Source organism: Eulemur rufifrons, chromosome 15, assembly GCF_041146395.1.
Source record: "Eulemur rufifrons isolate Redbay chromosome 15, OSU_ERuf_1, whole genome shotgun sequence".
NCBI lineage: Eukaryota > Metazoa > Chordata > Mammalia > Primates > Lemuridae > Eulemur > Eulemur rufifrons.
The window spans coordinates 95,713,648-95,734,052 of NC_090997.1; the positions used below are offsets into that span (position 1 = coordinate 95,713,648).

At 42.6% G+C, this 20,405-nt stretch overlaps 1 protein-coding gene across 1 annotated transcript in view; it reads left to right on the plus strand.

The window, feature by feature from the left end:
• Nucleotides 1–2,480: 2,480 nt before the first annotated feature.
• Nucleotides 2,481–20,405, plus strand: part of AKAP12 (A-kinase anchoring protein 12) — an 85,998-nt gene continuing 68,073 nt past the window's right edge. The window contains exon 1 of the mRNA XM_069488208.1: nucleotides 2,481–2,642. Coding sequence (XP_069344309.1) covers nucleotides 2,481–2,642 — 162 coding nt within the window. The remainder of the gene's footprint in view (nucleotides 2,643–20,405) is intronic.

Sequence of the window (20,405 nt, forward strand, 5' to 3'; positions counted from 1 at the left end):
TTGAAAGAAAGAACAGAATGAATGAATGAACTTTGTAACATTCTGAAGTACTAACTAGCATATCCAAAATGTTGGGATATCTCACTGTTAGGGATAATTAAGAACAGAACTAAGGCCGGGCACGGGGGCTCACGCCTGTAATCCTAGCACTCTGGGAGGCCGAGGCGGGAGGATCCCTTGAGTTCAGGAGTTGGAGACCAGCCTGAGCAAGAGCGAGACCCCGTCTCTACTAAAGAATAGAAAGAAATGATTTGGACAGTTAACTATATATATATATAGAAAAAATTAGCTGGGTATGGTGGCACATGCCTATAGTCCCAGCTCCTTGGGAGGCTGAGGCAGGAGGATTGCTTGAGCCCAGGAGTTTCAAGTTGCTGTGAGCTAGGCTGATGCCACGGCACTCTGGCCTGGGCAACAGAGTTAGACTCTGTCTCAAAAAAAAAAAAAAAAAAAGAATTTCCCAAGAACTGAATAAATATAATCTCGTAGAATGTGAAAATGTTGATAGTATTTGTACTTAGTGATACATTTTCAAATGTGCTGACGTTAATCATTCTCAGATAGGCTTTAACAGTGTTTTTAGCTCTTAACATCCTAAGTGAGGTCCAAATGCCACTTTTTCACTAACAACCCAGAGAAGAGAGAACACAGTTGAAAGCTTCTTACAGAAGGGGAGTGAAGTGTTGTGCAGTGGTTACGTGTGGACTTTTAAGTGAGATGCAGGTTGGACTCCTTGCTTTTCCTTCTACCAGCTATGAGACCTCGAACACATGTTTTAACTTCTCTGGGCCTACCCCCTCCCACCACCATTGGTAAAATGAGAATAATAGTATCTATACGATGGGGTTATTGTAAAGATTATATGTGATTATGTATACAAAGTGCTTTGAACACAGCCTGTAACAGAATTCTAATGTTTCCTAAATAGTCAAAATTTAAGTCAAAGTGGGTGAAATGTGCATAAATTCTTAAAACCAAGTATTTTGCAAATATACTGTTTCTTAAGGGATAAATTCCAGAGAAACTGGCCTTTGTGTAGTCCTTGCAATAAAAATGATTAATTCAGAAAACAAATCTGATCCTGGATAACTGACCTATGGTTCCCAAGGGACCGTTAGAATTCATGCAATTAATTAATTAGGCACACAACATCCTAGTGCTGAACCACTGTTTACATCAACTCTCTACTAAACTGTACTAAATCTGGCTATGAGATATTTATCTGGAATCTAGTGTCAATATTCCAAAAGTTTCTTCATTTTTAATAGAGATTCCAACTATTTGTGAAAACCCAGGCACTCGGTTGGCCAGTTACAACCGGGATAAATTTTGTCTTTCAGTCCCAGCACCTCATGCTTATGTGCCAAATAATCCACCTAAAAATTTATTTCAAATGTTTATTGAGTGCCTGCTATGTTCATATAATAAATACTATATTCAAGAGTACGAGAGGAAAGAATGCAAGCCACTAGGCTGCTATGGAAGTCTTCATCTTTTGAGAAATACTGATGGCGAACGAACCGCTCTATGCCACCATGTCTCATTCAGCGTCGCTCGGGAGAGGTGGCCTGGATGGGTGAGCCCCAACAGCAGGCCCTCAGAGGAGGACAGGCACATTTCCGGTAACAGCCTCATTTCCCCCAGGTCCCCAGGGAAGGGGGGCGGCCAGCACTGCCGATGGCATCGGCTGACATCACTTGTTCCGGAGCACGGGGAGCGCGGGGCCGCCTGGCCCACCTCATCCGTCGCCTGACTGAATTAACCTCTCGGTTCCCTGCTCCTGCCACGTGAGGTGCCCAAATATGGTCACAGTCCGGAGGGGCCAAGAAGCGCTTGCCTTTCTCCTGCTCAAGGGGAGGAGGGAGGAACGAATGTTTACAGTCAAACACAGTCTGAAGGAAAGCAAGTGGGCATCGGGGTCGCTCCTGGGCGAGTTGGAAGTCAGCGGCCGGAGAAGCCCCCGCCTTGGGTTATCAGTCATTTAATAACCCCCTGCTAAGCCAATGTCCCTGGGAGGCTTTCTGCTCCCTCTCTCTCTTGCGGTCGCCTCACCTTCTGCAGCCCTGGGTCATCCCCGTAGCTCTTGTGCCCTTTTGGGGACCGGAGGGCACCCTGGGGGCCGGGTGGGCTGCTGCTGGACGCGGGCTGGCGAGGCGCGGCCCCGGGTCCCGGCAGCCCGGGGGGAGATGCTGCTGCAAGGCGTGTCTGCCTGTGCTCATGTGATGAGGCGAGGGAAAGCCGGGGGGAGGGGGCGGAGGCTCAGAGGTGGCTTTTTTTTTTTTTTTCTCCTTTTCTTTTAAGGAGTTTGCCGCGAGCGCGTCTCCTTCATTCGCAGGCTGGGCGCGTTCGCAGGAGGACGGCGACGGAGGAAGGCGCTCTTGGGACCTCGCGGGCGCGCGTCTTCTCGCTCTTGCCCGCGTCCCTGCGATTTGGGGAAGGCGTAACCCGGCGGCTGGGCGCGGGAGGAGCGCGGAGGAGCCATGGGCGCCGGGAGCTCCACCGAGCAGCAGAGCCCGGAGCAGCCTCAGGCGGGGAGCGCCACGCCGGTTGAGCCCGAGCCCAGCGGCGGCGGCCCCTCCGCGGAGGCGGCGCCGGACACGACCGGGGACCCCGCCATCGCCGCCGCGGACGCCGCCACCAAGGTACGGGCGAGCCGGGCCACCTGCGCCGGGGAGGCGGGGGCGTCGGGTCCCTCCAATATCCACCCGCGAGAACTTCCCCGCCGGTCCAGCCCATCTGCAAACTCAGAAGCGCGAACCCCTCTTTCAGGGTCTTTTGCGCCCAGGCGGGGCCGTAGCCGCAGCGAGCGCGGCGGGGGGCTTGCATCTTTGTCGTGGGTCTCCAGGGGAGGCGACTGCGCCATCCGCAGTAATAAAATCCGCCCCTGCCCACCGCTGCTGAGCCTTTCTCCACACTCTTCCGGTGGGAGCGATCCCGCCCCAGGCGGATGGGCTGGGGGGAGGGGGGGTACCGTGGAGAACTGACCACGGCTGGGCATCCGGAGCTCCGAAGCGGGCCCCAGCAACCGAGATGCGGAAAGTCAGCTGTGGGGCCAGCGGCCCGGCCACCCCCGGGCTCCCCGCAGCGTGCTGCCCTTGACTCCCGCTGCGCCGGAGCGAGCGGGTCTGGTACCCAGTCCTCCTGCGGCAGTGGCTCCGGCAGACACCGCCTTCCCGATGCGGAGAAGGCTCGGGGTGTAGCTCGCTCGGAGCCAGGGAAAACCTGGGCAGGCGCTGCATTTCCAAAAGGAATGACAGGTTTCGCAAACAAGCCAGCGCCCTCCCTTTCCGCGCAGCCTTTGCCTGCGGACTCAGTTGGCTAAACACGCACTGGAGTAGTTAGAAGTTCTCGAAGGATGCGGTCAGAGCGTAAGTGAGCATTCCCTGTAACGCTTTTCTAGGGAGGCAGTGCTGAAACTACTAGAATACTGCATTGTATAGTCTCCAGTCTTCAACTGCAGCCACCAAGGTTGTGGTTTGTCCCGATCGTTGTATTTTACATCTCTTTTCCAGCATGTGTGTTCATTGGCAAGGCTTTGAGCTACGTATTTTGGGATATCCTTATAGAAAGGTGTGGATAGCCATACTTAAAAAAAAAAACAAAACACCGATGTGTCGAATTTGCGGGTACAGAATATGTGGGGATATTTAAGAGTTATTTCAAGAGATGTAGATGTTTACAATGTGGGGGAAAATGGAATCTAGAACTATGACCTCATTGCATTGACCTCCTTAGCTGTCCTAGTCTAGTTTGGGCTTAGAGATTGCTCTTGATAACATAGTTTTCACCTCCACTCTAACTCATAACTGCTTGTAAAGTCCATGGTCCCTAGATACTGATGAGTACCAACTGTGCCATTACCATATAGGTTTTCTAAGGGGTGCCTAATCTTCAGGCCTAAGGAATGTACTAACCTTTTGAGGTCCACGTCACATTTTAACGCTTGTTGTACATTACGTTTTGATGCCAACCGCTGTCAAAGTGCTCCATAACCACTGTTTAGAGTCTAGTGATAAAAGTAATTTTAAGGCATAATAGCTAAAAACTTGCAATTGGGGGACTTCTTTCCCTTGGCTTTTATACTCCTTCAGGTCTTATTAACTGTTGACACTGAAATATGGAACTTACTCCCTTTCCAATAAACTGGAATTTGTTTATTTTAAAATATTGCTTCCATTCTCTTCTCTTTTTCCTTTTTCCATAACTGCGTTCTTCTCTTTCTTAGTCACCACCATCTTAAAACAGCCCACAACCTTTTTAAAAAAAATTACTTAAATGTCATCCATAATATCATTGAGCTTATTGGCATACTGCCCAGTTATCAATTTGGAGACAAATCAATACATGTACATGTATCCTTGGAATATATGTAGTTTTCATATTAACTTGCAAAATTTATTACGCAGATTCTGAACTCCTGAGTCTTTTCTAAAGGACTCCCAAATTAAGAATGACTCAGCACACATAATTCTGGCCTCCCCTCCTCTTGTTATGCTCCAATTCCTGACCTCTCTGTAATCTCATCTGCCACTCTAGGCTCCCATGGTACCGTGGACCCTTTGTGGGTTTAGTGGCTTGACTAATAAGTGTTCCCCTGGCTGTTCTGAATGCTCCACAAGGGCAGGGGACACGCCTGGTGTTGCTTACAAACGGTGTTCCTCCACGTGTGGCATGCTCCCTGGCACATAAGTCGGCTCTCAGTAAACACTTGTGGGAAGAAGGAAGGGATGGTACTTGCTCTTTGGTTTTGATTGAAGACTCTCAGGTTGGGGAATACCTTGGCCTATCTGCTTTTTCTAGAGTTTAACCTTTGACTTTCTCATTATCATGATCAGTCTCATGTATTAGATTATGTCTAAGTCAAGTCAGTCTGTTTGGGTATTAATAGATTAAATGAATAGTTTGGCAAAATGCTCAGATTTGGGGGCTTTGGTTTCTGTTTCTCTAGAAATAGAGTGGCTTGTTAGCATTGCAATTTCAAATTGCCTTTAATCTCAAATAGACAAATTTAATAATGCAAGTAGCTCAAATGATACCACTCTGAGTTACAAATGAGATATGTTGAGTTAGTTATAAATTATGTCTTGAACTTTCTTGATGGGTCTGTGGACATTTAGGCTAATACATCATTTTTTCCTCCTTGTATAGAATACTGACCATTAATTAAAGGTTATTAGACTTTTTCTAATATCATACGCATACTGTCTATTTAGCAATTCACCTTACTTTCCTTTTTTCTGCTACTTTTCACTATCACTTAATTCACTGAGCAAGTGCCCATATCTCAAAAGACATTGTGCTAATTGAAGTATTGCTTCTATTAGGTTAAATGGAGAGTTAAACAAGCTTTTGATTACTCGAGCTTGACATTTAGATGCACTGAGGCACAAACCTTGGTTCTGTGACAGACGGAAGAAGTCTTCTAGTCAATCTTTTATAATCTTTATATGTAAATTCTGGGAGGAAATGACTTGATCAGTTATTTGCCAGGTTTAACTTTGAGACATGGCCATTTTGGTCACTTTGGCCACTGCAGGTTACAAGAAGATTAGATCTGAAGGCAGGAGGTTAGTTAAGTAAAAGTCTCACATTATTTCTCAATTGTTTGTTGTTGTTTTTGTCTGTTTTTGTTTTTAAGACTAGTCAAATGCAGTAGTGAGAAGGGGGAAAGAGCAGAACAAGGACTTCCATCTGTAACTTTGAGATAACTCACTACCTTTAGACCAGCCAACTGTCTGTCTTTGAAAATTTGTCTTTGAAAGAGTATTTTCATTCAGGTGGCAATAGAGGGTGGGATGACGAATGACCGTCCTACCGTCTCTGGACAAATCCTGATTTTGGGAGCCAAGCTCCAGGCTAAGTCTGGACAATCGTCATCCTGCCGAATTAACCTTTCTGTATTGTGTCCTCATTCAGTGATTTCCAGCTGGAAGTGGAACTGTGGTTAGCTGCAACAGGGTGAGGCCACTGCCCCTGGCAGGTGGGGAGATGTGGACTCTTGTCAGTCCCTCAAGCTATGGTTCTGCTTTGTTACAAGAGCTGTGAATCACTAAAACATAAAGATGTACTTGAATAGAAGAATCCGTTGTCTGATTGGTAAATTTAAGCACGTGCTTGACTCTCGTTCATTAAAACAGACGATTGAGGTGACCAGCTGCATTTCACGATTCCTTGACCTTAGCATCCTTAGCCAACCTAAGGTCATGCTTCCTCCTACATGCTCCTGTTTGCAGAATGGGAGTAGAGATGAAGATGGCCTTAATATCGCTACGTCACCAGTTTTACACTACAGGGACCAGAATTTAAGGTGATTAGAAGAGAATAGTATGTTTGTCAATAGAGTGGTGTTGCTGTGTGTATGTGGCTACTTGTATTCTTATGAATTTTCCCCAGTTTACAAGAGGTGCTACTTTCTGATTAGAACACATGCCAAAAATTGGGATGTGGGTGTGAGGATGGTTCTTTAGGATAGATATCCTGTGGGGATTGCAGGGCCTTCCCTGGAGTCCATTAGTAGCTTTTAGGCTAGTGAATGCGAGAGATCAGTGGAGATTTCCACTCAGAATACTTCCCTTTGTAAGGAGCAGGCTTCCAGTGTGCATCCTCTTTGGGCTGACTGATCTCTGTGCCTTTATAACTTTAAACTGATGCTATAAGATTGTTCTAGTTCGGTATTTTATAGGATAATTAACAAAGTGGAAATAAAATGTTTTGTTTTAAAAGATCATGTGATATTGGTTCTTTTTCAGCTTTAATATGTATTCAGTGCTTAGCGAACACCAACACAAGAAAAGTCAAGCTAAAATGGTGCTTATCCTTGGCCTCTATAATTTTATATACAGTAGTCATTCATGAAGTGAGAAATTAGGATTTATAACACTAAGCATTCTGAGAAAAATATAGTCAGTACCTTTATCTCTTGAACAAACAAAACTAAATTTCCTTAAACTTAATTCTTAGTTCTGTTATAATCTAACAAAAATTATAATTTAGAATACATTTTAGTTTAAAATAATACAGTGGGAAAACATGAAAAAAGCTGGGGGAAGGGAGAAGCATTATATTGTATAAATGTGTAGCTTATTGCCAATAAATTATTGAAAAATCTACAATTAAAATTATTTGACTTGTCTATTTAGATCTTGGTCCATTTTCCTGCAAATTAGGATGAAAGGATAGAATTTTGTAACAATAATCACCTTTTTGTTTCCTACTCATTAGGAAAGGTTGGGATGAAGATAATAATTTGTAATAAATTTCAATTGTACATAACTTCATATTTCTCATTATGAATAATTAAGTTTACCCATTTGAAATTGACTGTACATCTGATATCATCAGTCTTGAATCATAAAGGCTTTATAAAGGCCAAAAGCATTTGTTTACTCTTACTAAAATGATTTTTATTAATATTAAAAGTCATTGCATAGCAGCATTCATTTTATTGTTTATTTACAAAGATGTTAATGATTGAGAATTTAAATTTTTAAGTAGCATAATATTTCCTACAAATTTAAGTATTAAATATTTTAAAACCAATGTTGATGGTTTCTTGCATATTCTTTCAAAAACTTTATGCACATGAAAGTAGAAATAAGAATAGCATCGTTTTTCTTTTTTCTTTTAACGAATAGAATCATATCACATGTATTGGACAACTTTAGGTTTTGGACATCTTTTTATATCAGGACATAAATACCTACCTCCATTCTTATTAATTAGGCTGCAGTTAGGGGTTGAAGCACCAGAATGATCTAACCCATCCCTTGTGTTTATATTTAAATTGTCCTAGTGTTTTGCTATAATAAATCAATGCAGGGAACATCGTAGTTCAGCTATCTTTCTGTGTGTGCAGGTATATTCCTAGGATAGATTTCTAGAGGTGTAATTGCGGAGTCAAAGGATTTATGTGCATTTAAAGTTTTGATAGCTCCTGCTAAATTGACTTTGCATTCCCACTGTGTGGCAATGAGCACCTCTCTTGTCATGCCTTGCTTCTGTGGCTATCAGAGTTTCTGACATCTGCCACTCTCCTAGGTGAAGAATTGCACCTCAGTTTCCCTGACATGCTTTGAAGTATGAGCACCTTGTAGTGTTTGTTGGCCATGTGTCTTCCATGTGCCACCTGATTGTGAACTGGCCTGGCTTTCAGAGCATGAAAGGCTATGGTTTGTCTTACTACTAATTAATTTTTAAGGATTTTTACCCCCCGGAAATTACTCAGATCGGGGAAAAAGCAAGTTCAAGAGTAAAAATGCAGCTGAGGCAGAGCAGTTCTGTTCTTCTTTGCTCCTTTTCCTTTCCAAATTAGTAAACTGTCTTTAATTTTATTTGCTTGGACAATGACCTACTTGTTTAGCTATCACTTTAAAAACTTCTCCTCTGGGAACAATCTAAAATCATCTAATTGCCAGACATTTCTTCTGATCCATGAAATGTTGGGATCCGGGATTGGGGACAGTAGAAATCCACCTCCTGGGAAAACAATAGGCTGAAGGCACGTCCCAGGATCCTTTCACTGTGTTACAGCAGCCTTACTGTGTTAACTGGAATCCGTGGGTTTTCCGAGAAAACGAAGGTGTTCAAAGTACTGGAAATGAGAGTCTTTCCCAGACGCTGTTAGGCTTCTCTTAATACGAGTATTCACTCAAGTTCAAAGGGTTTTGTCTTCTCTGATTTTTCTGTGATGTTTTCTAAAAGGGGGGAAGCCCTGTAGTTTCATTTTGCCTAATCTTAGTCCCAGTTTTAGTAACATGTCAGTTTCATGTTTGATTTGAAAATGAGATAAGCCAAAATTTAAGAAGGGAACAATACTAAAGCTTATTGGCTGATTTTCTGTTTGTCGTATGCAGACATTGCAAATTGTGGGGGTATCGAGGGATTAAGGTTTTCTTGGTTCCCAAACCTGGTGGTGCAATTGAATCACCAGCGGAGCTTTTTAAAGACACCCCTGGATCCCCTTCTAGATGTATTGAATCCCTAGGCAATCCTAGGGTCTGGGATTCCATTGTCTTGAAATGCTTATCAGGTGTTCTGATGTGCCTGGTGTGGGCACCATGGCCTTACCGGAGGGCCAGGGAGAGGCAGGCGGCCCAGGCCTAGGTGACACTAGGTGACAGTGTGCACAGATTCACTGAGATTGGAGCTTGTGTGGGTGGGATGCAGGACCCATCTGGAGGAGAAAATAAAGGAAAATATTTCTTCTACATGCTTTCATTCCTTTTTTCTGCTGTCTTAAAAACAAGTGTGTTGCTAATGGAGGCTTTTTAAAATAGACTGTGCTCTCCAGGGTAAATAGGTGTTCAATCAAATGTTACTATCCTCATGGAGCGGGAAGGAGCCGCTTTCCAGCCTTCACTCTTTCCTCTCCAGCTGATTGCCTCTTAAAACCTCTTCCCTCATTGATTTGTCAACTTAAAACTTCCCTTGTGCTGAGTAAGTAAACAGTAGCTGAGAGCTTCGTGTATGGCATTTGGCTGGTCCAAAAATCTATAAAGAAATCTTAAAATCTAACGAAGTCATTAAAGATCAAAATAGGGTTCTGGCTTTCTTGGCCACTTATTTGCTATTTGATCTTCATTCCATAAATATTTCTTTACTAGCTTCTGTAGTCTAGGAACTATAGTAGGAACTGGGGAAACAAATTTGGTCCTGAAAAAGCTAGAGTCTCCTTTTCATATATGTGGGTCTTTAATCCACTAGAAATTGATTATTTTATGCCTCGAAGAGATCTAAATTCTTTTTCCATCTCATAGTTATGTATTGCTCCAGTACCATTTTTTTTTTTTTTTTTTTTTTTTGAGACAGAGTCTCACTCTGTTGCCCGGGCTAGAGTGAGTGCCGTGGCGTCAGTCTAGCTCACAGCAACCTCAAACTCCTGGGCTTAAGCGATCCTCCTGCCTCAGCCTCCCGAGTAGCTGGGACTACAGGCATGCGCCACCATGCCCGGCTAATTTTTTGTATATATATATTTTAGTTGTCCATATAATTTCTTTCTATTTTTAGTAGAGACGGGGTCTCACTCTTGCTCAGGCTGGTCTCGAACTCCTGACCTCGAGCGATCCACCCGCCTCGGCCTCCCAGAGTGCTAGGATTACAGGCGTGAGCCACCGCGCCCGTCCTGGTACCATTTTTTAAAAAGGTAAGCACAAAAATAAGGTTTATTGAGGAGAGAAAGATAGGATTATAGGGCAAGAGGACGCTATAGCTTTATAGAGCATGATACATACGCCACAAGGAAGGGCACAAAAAGGCTCCAGTACCATTGATTAAATAGTACTTGCTGTTAAAACTCAAGTGTGCATGTATGCATAAATACGTTTGTTGATTTCTTGTTAAAAATTTTTTTCATCAGAGTCCATTGAAGTATTTAAAAAAATATTTTAGAAAATTATTTATTTATTTATGTAGAGACAGAGTCTCACTCTGTTGCCCAGGCTGGAGTACAATGGCAGGATCATAGTTCACTGTAACCTTGACCTACTGGGCTCAAGTGATCCTTCCACCTCAGCCTCCCAAGTAGCTGGGACTACCGGCACATAACACCACATATGGCTAATGAAAAAAAATTTGTTTTTGTAGGGATGGGGCCTCCCTATGTTGCTCCAGCTAGTCTCAAACTCCTGGCCTCAAGTGATCCTCCTGTCATGGCCTCCCAAAGTGCTGGGATTGTAGGCATAAGCCACCACGCCCAGCCTATTGATTTCTTTGTACTTTCAAAAATATCCTGTGTTTATTTGTACAATAAATCAAAAGCATTAACGGAGTGGCTAAAAATCTAGTGGCATAAAATCTGGTCAGTTATAATAGCATACTCATGTTTAAAATAGTTTTCTATTCTCCATCTCAGATGTTATTTTGGCCTCTCTCATAGTTATGGTGAATTCAGACATACATAAATATAAAAAAATGAGAAGCAGCAATTGTCTTCTAAACTTAATTTGTTTTTTTGGTGTGCAATAATATGCATTAAAAATAGATATTTCCTGGCTGTTTCATGATTGTCTCAAAAAAAATTAAAAATGTATTTCCTAACCACTTAACATATGGAAGGCACTGGCCTAGATGCTTTGTGAGCTAAGAAATAAAACACATAGCCTTACCCTTGAGCACCTCATATTCAAGGTGAGTTAAGTCCTCTCTGGATGAAATATTCAATAACAAAGATTCAAATAAGTTTGATAGATAATAGAAGAATTGCCATTAGCTGTCTATTCAATGAATTGTCCAGATAACTGCTGTTAAAAGAAAAGAACATTTTGGGAAGTGTTCTAGGCAGATAGAAGGCCATTAGTCAGGAGGCCAGAAAGTGCAAGGCATATTAAGGGGCTGAAGGTTTTTAAGGGGACAATGGAAAGAGGATGATAAATGAAGTTGCAGCTGGACGGGCTGGTCAGCATAAGAGCTGCAGAGGCAGTAGAGAGCCACTGAAGGTTTCGATGATGAACAAAGCAGAGATGCCAAAATGCCGCGTGCGTGGAAGATGAACTCCTAGGGGACCCTCCTGCATAAGGTGCAGACAACTCCCACAGCAGAGTGGTGGGAAGTGAGTCTCGAAAGGGTGACTTGGACAGATTGTGTGGGCAGACATTTTCACAATATGGTGATGTATCAGATATTAGCAGGGACAGTGAGATTTGGCACAGGGCCCAAGCTTGGCATGTGGGGTTAATCAGAAGTAACGAGATTGCAGGATTTGGAAGATAGAGCACCTCGGTTTCTCTAGTAGTCAGACAAGAATGTCTACCTTATGATGCTGGTTTCACTTGTCTACTGCGTGTGACAAAACATGCCAAACCCCAACAATTTTACACAGGGTATCTTCAGACAGAAAATAGCACCTGGTAGTAACAACTTGGGACTTTTAAAGAAAAGAGGAGTTTGTAGCAGACTCTCTAGGTCATGATACAAGGCATTCTGGAGCTCAATAACATTTTTCTTTTTTTTTCTTTTTTTTCTTGAGATGAGGTCTCACTCTGTTCCCCAGGCTAAAGTGCAGTGGCATCATCACAGCTCACTGCAACCTCAGGCTCTGGGGCTCAAGCGATCCTCCTGGCTCACTCACTCTTCAGAGTAGCTGGGACTACAGGTGTGCGTCACGGCGCCTGGCTAATTTTTTTTTTTTTTTTTTTTTGTAGAGACAGGGTCTCCCTATGTTGTCCAGGCTGGTCTTGAACTCCTGACCTCAAGGGATCCTCTGCCATGGCCTTGCAAAGTGCTGGGATTACAGATGTGAACCACTGCACCCGGCCCATTTTTCTAATAGTGGTCTGCGTCAGAATAGAGACCTTGGGCACTGGGGGCTTGAAGAGCGGTGGGCATGGGAGGCTCAGGGGAAGTTAAATATCTTAGAATGAGAGATGATAACACCGAAGGTCCCAGTGGTGGCTATGGAGAGGTGTGGATGGAACCAAGAGTGAGTATCATAGGAGAGAAGACTGAATAAAACAGACGCCACTGGTTTGAACAAGTGGCAGAACGTTGTGTCTTCATGCAACAGTGACTCTTCTACCCTAGCACATCTCAGTCCACCTAAAAATGAAAGAGCCTGATAGTGGACTGCATTTTTTTCCATTTGTAAGCAAAGAAACTAGGTTGCTTGGGGGATTGCTTATCTTTACTTCTTCTGAGGAAGATATTTCTTCTGTGTAATTTTTCCATCTCCAGTGTCTGCCCTTTGGTGTGTCGTTTATGGTTTGGTATTTTTCTTTGTGTCTGAGCACATGATTTCTTATTGAATTAAGCCATTACCGGCTCTGGGTTTTGCCTACCACGATGATGAATTTCTATCTTCACTCTCTGATATTGACCACTGCTATTTAAGACATGCTTCATTGTGTTCTTGATAGTTTCCTTTACTCTATAAAGTATATTTTGTTATGATACATAAAACAAGATTGTTTATGTATTTTCTGATTCTTAACCTTTCTACATTTTCCGTTGTTAGTGATAATTTTTCACTAAGTTATAACAAACTGCTTGACGAATGCATCTTAAAAACTTTTGTTTGGCTGGGCGCGGTGGCTCATGCCTGTAATCCTAGCACTCTGCGAGGCTGAGGTGGGAGGATAGCTTGAGGTCAGGAGTTCAAGACCAGCCTGAGCAAGAGTGAGACCCCGTCTCTACTAAATATAAAAAAAATTAGCCAGGTGTGGTGGCACATGCCTGTAGTCCCAGCTACTGGGGAGGCTGAGGCAGGAGGATTGCGTGAGCCCAGGAGTTGGAGGTTGCTGTGAGCTAGGCTGACACCACAGCACTCGCCCGGGTCAAAAGAGCGAGACTCTGTCTCAAAAAAAACCCAAACAAGAAATTTTTGTTTGAAATTATTCTGCATTTGGGTACATATGCAAAATAGTCTTACTCAACACCAGTAACACTGAATTCTGTTCAATCTTAGATGTGGTTGTCAGGTTTTAGTCTGAAACCATTGGTTCTTGGCGCTCTCATGGCTGGAAGAATGACCAGAACACGCCAAAGTTAGGCAAGCATGAAAATGGGGTTTATTGAGGAGAGAAAGATAGGATTGTAGGGGAAGAACAAGATACAGGTTTACAGAGCGTGATACATGCACCCCAGATGATGACCGGACCCAGTGTCGCAGCAAAGGGAGAGCCAAAGGAAGGGCACAAAAAGGGGTTGGCTGTGGTCTGCGTCTTATTTTATAGTGCCCGGATAGGGACCTCCCTCATGGTTCAGAGATCACCATGGAACCACTTTGATTGGACAGTTGGGAGTCATCGGACCTGAGCCTTAACTACTGTGGGTTCTAGGTCACTTTTTGGACTTTATGGTACCCTTGCTGCTTGGCCTGTGGGCTAGAGTCCTCTGCATTCTTTTGCAGCTGGTGCACCAAGTTCTGATTGGCAGATTTGTAGGGTATTCCCTTCTCCCCCAGGTATGGAGAATTAGAGTTGGGGCAGGACTAAGATGGGGGCAACAGCACCCACTTTCGTCCCTAGGAGATCCGGAATCCCTTGCTATCTACCTAACATGGACTGTCTCCTTTGAATTTACAATTGATATGCACTGTAGTTCAACCTAGGCAGGCAGGGAGGACTAGGATTACAATCTACAGGAGATGGCTAAGAATTAGCCAATCTTTCTATGATGATTTTTTTCTTAATTATTTCAGAAATGACATGTTTAACCATTATTTAGACATGAGTTCCTGACTTCTATATTGTTAATCTAAATATTTAAATGGAAAATTTTGCTCTCGTTCTGCTCTGTCTTATATGAAATAAATTATTGAAAAGCAGTGGAACATGTCACCACTAAAATTTACTAAATCAGTCCTGACTAGTACAATCTTTTCTCCAATCCTGACAAAAGCTAGGGTATAAAATTTAAACAAAAATCAGTTGACATTACAGTCAGTTGATTTTTTTTTTTTTTTTTTTTTTGGTAAAACCTTTAGGAGTTAGTTTACTTTGAATTCAGTTTGGTGGCAGTTTTAGATCAGTCTTTGTTTTGTTTATCATATAGAAAACTTGTTTTGCTTTGATTAAAAGGAAGATCAGTTTATTCTTTTGATATTATTTAAAGACCCACTGAGGTCTTTTGAATTCTTAAGTTTTTTTGTCCTAAATGGAGAATCTGTGGTGATTGAAGAGACTTTACAATTTTATCTCAAATTGCAACAATGACAGAGATTTCAAGTCACTTCTGGAACTGTGCCCGATAAACAATCCCTCCATGACAAGGAGGAATGCAAAGAATGCTTAAGTATTCAGGGAAGTAGGTCATGGTTTAAAGTATTAACATTTGTCAGAGAAAGTTTCTCAAGCAGTCCCTGTGATCCTCAGAACCCAGCTTGTTCCTTACACAGAGCGCTTTAGTCTAGGCAGGTTAGGGGGCTGAATTTACTTCTCAGCCTCCCGGAGGGCTGGACTGCAAGTCACAGGCTCATCACCACCTGCACCCTCAACACCAAAAATGAAGCTAGGGCTACAGGCTAGTGACTAGAAATAGGGTAGATATGATTGATAAAATGCACTTTCTGTATTGTGTGGTCTTGGAATAAAAATTATTTAAAGAGTAAATATGCAAGTTAGACAGTTGATGTGTAAACATAATTGGGAAGAGAAGGAAAATCAGAGAGTTCCTTTTACATGAACTTGGGATCTTTCTTTGCTGCCAGTGTTACGCACTGCATGGGACCCAGCTCAGGCCTTGTATAACAACCTGTGTACCCTCAGTCATTAGTGGACTCAACAAGCCCGTGTGCTGTGCAAAGTAATTGTGCCGTATCTTGTCCTGGATTGTAACTAAGTGCCGGACAAGAGGCACAAACACTACAGAACTCAAAGGCTAAAGAGATTGCACATAGTGGGTACTGGAAAAGTGCATGGAGGAATTCATGGTGACTTTGAAGAATGGATATACACGAGAGAAGGAACCACTAAAATAATGAGGCAGGAAAGAACCTGAGCATTAAGCGAAATATCGAGTGAAAAATAGTCTAGGAAAAGTTGGGTTAAAGCTCAGTAGATTTTTTTTTTTAACCTGCAGGACTTTTCAGAACCCTTAATATGTTAATATTATTAATTATGCATCTCCAAAAGGGGAAATGAATATGCATTTTTACCCTAATACAGTTGGAAAGGCTGGCCTAGGGAAGAGAGCCCAATTAGAATAGTAATTGAGAAGCCTGGAGATGTATTTTATGGCTCTGCTGTGGAGAACTTAGAATACTAGGGTGCGACTTCTGCATTTATTGTGATTGGCAATGTGAAGCCAATAATTAATGGTTGGGATATAGGTGGAGACTCCAAGCCTGACTTTATATGCTAAATCTGGAACTGAGAATAATTCTAAACTATTAAAGAAAAATTTCTCTTTTTTGCGGGGGAGGAATGGTGGATTTTCATTTTGCTCGTATTAAAATGATTGTGTTTTATATATATCTAACTTTTAAATTAACCAAATATAGAGAGATTCTTATTCTTTGGTTAAAATGAAAAAAATATGGGATATGTCATAAATTTTAAATGCACATTATTTGGGAAATGCCTCAGATTATCCTGAGATGAAACATGTTATATTTTTTTTATCTCTTAAAGTTAGATCTAGACTTGCTGATATTTTAGGGGTGGGTGGGAAAAAAAAGCAGTAGAAAATTGAGGCAGCAATAAGGATAATTAAAATTTTTTGGATTGAATACATTTTATAATAGATTCATTTCATTGTTTAAATAATCCTGATAATTTGCATCAGATTTAGTTTTTATTTTCAGTCTGCAGTAATAACTGTTTACAGACTCGATTTTTATGGCACTTAATGGCCTGTAGAGCCAACCGTCCTAGGGCAAGCCACATTATGCCTTCAAACGCTCCTTAACCGTATTTTCTGGGGCCAGAGACAATTGGACTACTGTGGTGTTAAAAGCTGTAAATTATTGTTTTCCTCAAACCCTCTCCAGCTCCCGCAGTGAATACTGGAGGAATTGTAACTGTGTGTGAACTTGAACGAAGATGGGGGAAGATCTAGCAGAGCCTTCTGAATGGAGTTGCAAATTCTTCCTCTGGCAAAGGGGAGTAAAGGGAAATGTCACCCGTTTGTGGCTTTTTATGGTCATGAAGAGGGAAAAATCCCCAAAGCTTTGATTCCTTTGCTCTGAGCTGACCAGCTGGCTTTTTTCAGCTTGGGATAAGAACTTGAGAAGGACACTGATTTATTTTTTCCTTGAGTCAGATCACTGACCGTCTCATAGTTTGATCACTAGAAAAGCAAATAATTGGATTTTGGGGTCGTAACTAAACTGAACTTAAGCTGTTCCTTTGTAAAGCCTAAAAATCAATGTAGGGCTGTTCTTGTAAGATTACTTTTGGCCATAGGAGCAAGAACAGCTCAATCTACTGATTGTTGCTCCTTAAAGAATATCTACTAAAACTGTGTTTATTTTTAAAAATAACATATATGTTTGATATGCCCACTTATTGGCCCTTTTCTTTGATGTAACTTTCTGTGCTGATTCTCACACAAAGCATTAATCAACTTGATATGAGTGAAAAAGATGGGATGGGAGGGGCTTGTTTTGTGTGTTCTACCCATGTCTGAGGGCTCCTAACACAGCTGTTTTATTGTGTATTTTTGTGTTGATTACAAGATTGAAACCTGTAGAAAATGAACTAATAAATGCATGAAACTTAAGGGTCAGGTGCCTACGGGAATAAAAAAATACAGTCTCTTCTCTCAATGACTTGTCAATTTACTAACTTTCATTGGGTTTGAATACCTATTAGGTATCAGGCCGTTTTGAGGGCGCTTATATATGCTTTTCCCTGTCTTACCAACAGCTTATAACTTCTGTGAGGTAAGCGGTATCATCCCCATTTTATAAATGAGCCAATTAAGTGAAAAGTTAACTAGAAAGTGGAACTTGTGATTCATGAGCTCTTGAATTCAATACTAGAGGTCTCACCCCTGTTTGGTCAACTCCCCGTCTTGAGGCTGGTGAGTATGAGACCACTGCAGTGTGAAACGGGCCCTGATTTGTGACTATGATGCTGAATAGAAGGTGTGTCTCTTGTTATTAATTTCTGGGATGTCAGGCAGCTCCCAAGGTCCCGATGCACTCTGCCTTTCTAGGTATTTCAGGATGCGTTACTAGATCTGTGGTCATGGAAATGGTGAGTGATTATTTTTATTCACCACTCCCTTGTCTCAGACGCTGTCCTCACTCCTCCCATTCTCATCATGGTCATGGCCTGGAAGTGGCTGATTTCAGGTTGTGAGAGCTCTTTGGGTTTTGAGACAGGTCACATGACCTAAATAAGAATACCGCACATTGTTCTCTTTGATTGGGTATCAGTGAACACCAGGCCCATCCAATCACCAGGCTCATACACAATCACCGTCGTCTCCCTTCTCATTTTGTTCCTCACTCCCGACCTCCCAGCTCAACATCCAGCCTGCTGTTCCCTGTTGAACCCCGTTCCATTTTAAACACATTTCTTCCTTCAGGATCCTTCTCTAGCTGATTTATCAGCCTGGGTCAAGGCATTGTCCTTGGGAAATATTGTCCTCTCCCAGGGGTTTAACTCTCAATTAGTTTTTACCCCAAGAACCACATTTCTTTCTGTCCCCTTTCCCCACTCTCTTCCCCCCATAAAGAAGAGCTCTCCTGTGTCGTCACCATCTTGTAGAATGGTATCACTGTCTCACTCTGGCCAAGTTAGAGACCTGGAGCTCACTCTTCCTTGCACTTGCTGTTATCCAGCCGATATATGACATCCCATTGGTTCTAGTTCTGCATCCTGACGTCTTTCCCTCTTTTCCCAAATTTAATCAGCCTGTGCAGTATACTGCAGCATTAGTCTTCAAACCATCTTCCTGTGGCGAGCCATTGTTCTCCACATGTGATTGCTTTATAGATGTGGACAGTTAGAAAGTGGAAGCACCCTGGAACCCTGTGACCTGAGAGACCCTCTGCTTGCAGTTGTGTATGTTCCTTGAGAGGTTTCCCTCTTGTCCTCCAGCCGTGCACCTAGGCATTCCCTTCTCCGCCACGCCCCAGGCTGCATCTGGAGGGTTGACAGCGAACACAAAAAACAATGGTTTTTTAAGACATATTCTTGCTGGTCTGCTATGGGTTTTTCTTCCGTTCAATCAGTGTGTATGATAATAAAGTAAAGCTCTTTTTTATTGCCTTTGTTTATTTTAAATACCCTTATGTGTAGTGCAGCGTCATGGCCTCAGATAAATGTCTACATAACTGCAGTCAGTTTTCCAACACTTTGGGTATCCTAAGATAAATGCAGACTGCAGAATCCTGATCATATTTGTGTCAAAATATAATCTATTCCATTGTCAGGCCAACTTTTATTTTGGGAATTCTGTCTGACACAGAAACATGGCCAATTGGCTAAAAGTTTAAACATTCGATTTATTGGCATTTCATTTTCAGCAGGCAGGTACCTGGCGTGAATTAGCTAAAGTTTAGAAGATCTTTGTTTTCCTTCTTCCCTCCTCACCTCCAAGAAGAAGAAAATTCCTAAAGCCTTTTTTAATTTTTATCACAAAACAGCAGACCCAGTACAAGGAGGATCCTGCTGAAGCCCTTGTTTAGCCAAGACTGTTTCACCAAGAAACACCGTCTCACAGGCCTGTCTGGCCCCTCCTGCGGTTCTTTTTTAAAAACTAACAGAGACATTTCCAGTCTGCGGTTTTAATAAGTTCTCTGGGTCTTAATTCCCTTATTTCTGAGTTTAAGCCCATTTTCTTTGCTTGCATGTAAGAAGTAATTGATTAGCTGAAGTTAAGTCAGCCTTTAGATTTTTTTCTTACATGTGAAAAAATGTGTTCCTGAGACTTTTCTAGAAGCCTTTCTTCTGCTGTTAAATTTAAATTTTCTCTTTGACTTGCACTATGATTCTCTGAGCATCTGGGTGACTTAATGGCAAGAGAATTACCACTCCCTGAAAGCTTTGGGCTTTTTCTAACATTGAATTCCTTCTGGTCATATTTCTTCAGTCGTTTTTACTCTCTGTGCTCTCTTGAGAGATCTTACCCACCTCCTTGTCTTCTATTTCATCTACTTGCCGTTGATTTTTTTTTTTTTTTTGCAATCCTCCCGCCTTGGCCTCCCTGAGTGCTAGGATTACAGGCGTGAGCCACCATGCCTGGCCTGACTCGCTGGTGAATTTTGGCCCTCTCTGTTTCTTCACCTGGGATGACTATGCCATTGTCTTAGCATGCCCACCTCAAATTTATGCCTTCTGTTCTCATCCCTTGTCAGTGAAGTCTCTAGTTTGGGGCCGGTGAGGAGGAGACCGTTCTGGGAAAAGCTAGTGGTGTGCAGAAGGAAAGGAATGAAAGAGAGGAAGGGAATGGAGAACTTGAGCTTGGCCGGGGCCCAACAGTCCCTAGTGTGCTGAGATAAAGGCGGGAACAGCGTGTGGCCCTGGGGAGGTATTTTGAATGAACATTCCTTGAGGCCAGCCAAAGCCTGCTAGCTCTAAAATGGGGCATGTTTAAAGCATATTACTAGTTTTGCTTGAAGTGCCACTAACATCATAAGAGAATAAGATAAGATCTACATTTTTTTTTTTTTTTTTTTTTTTGTTGAGACAGAGTCTCACTTTGTTGCCCAGGCTAGAGTGAGTGCCGTGGCGTCAGCTTAGCTCACAGCAACCTCAGACTCCTCGGCTTAAGCGATCCTACTGCCTCAGCCTCCCAAGTAGCTGGGACTACAGGCATGCGCCACTATGCCCGGCTAATTTTTTCTATATATAGATTTTTAGTTGTCCATATAATGTCTTTCTATTTTTAGTAGAGACGGGGTCTCGCTCAGGCTGGTCTCGAACTCCTGACCTTGAGCGATCCACCCGCCTCGGCCTCCCAGAGTGCTAGGATTACAGGCGTGAGCCACCGCGCCCGGCCAAGATCTACATTTAATGTAAATT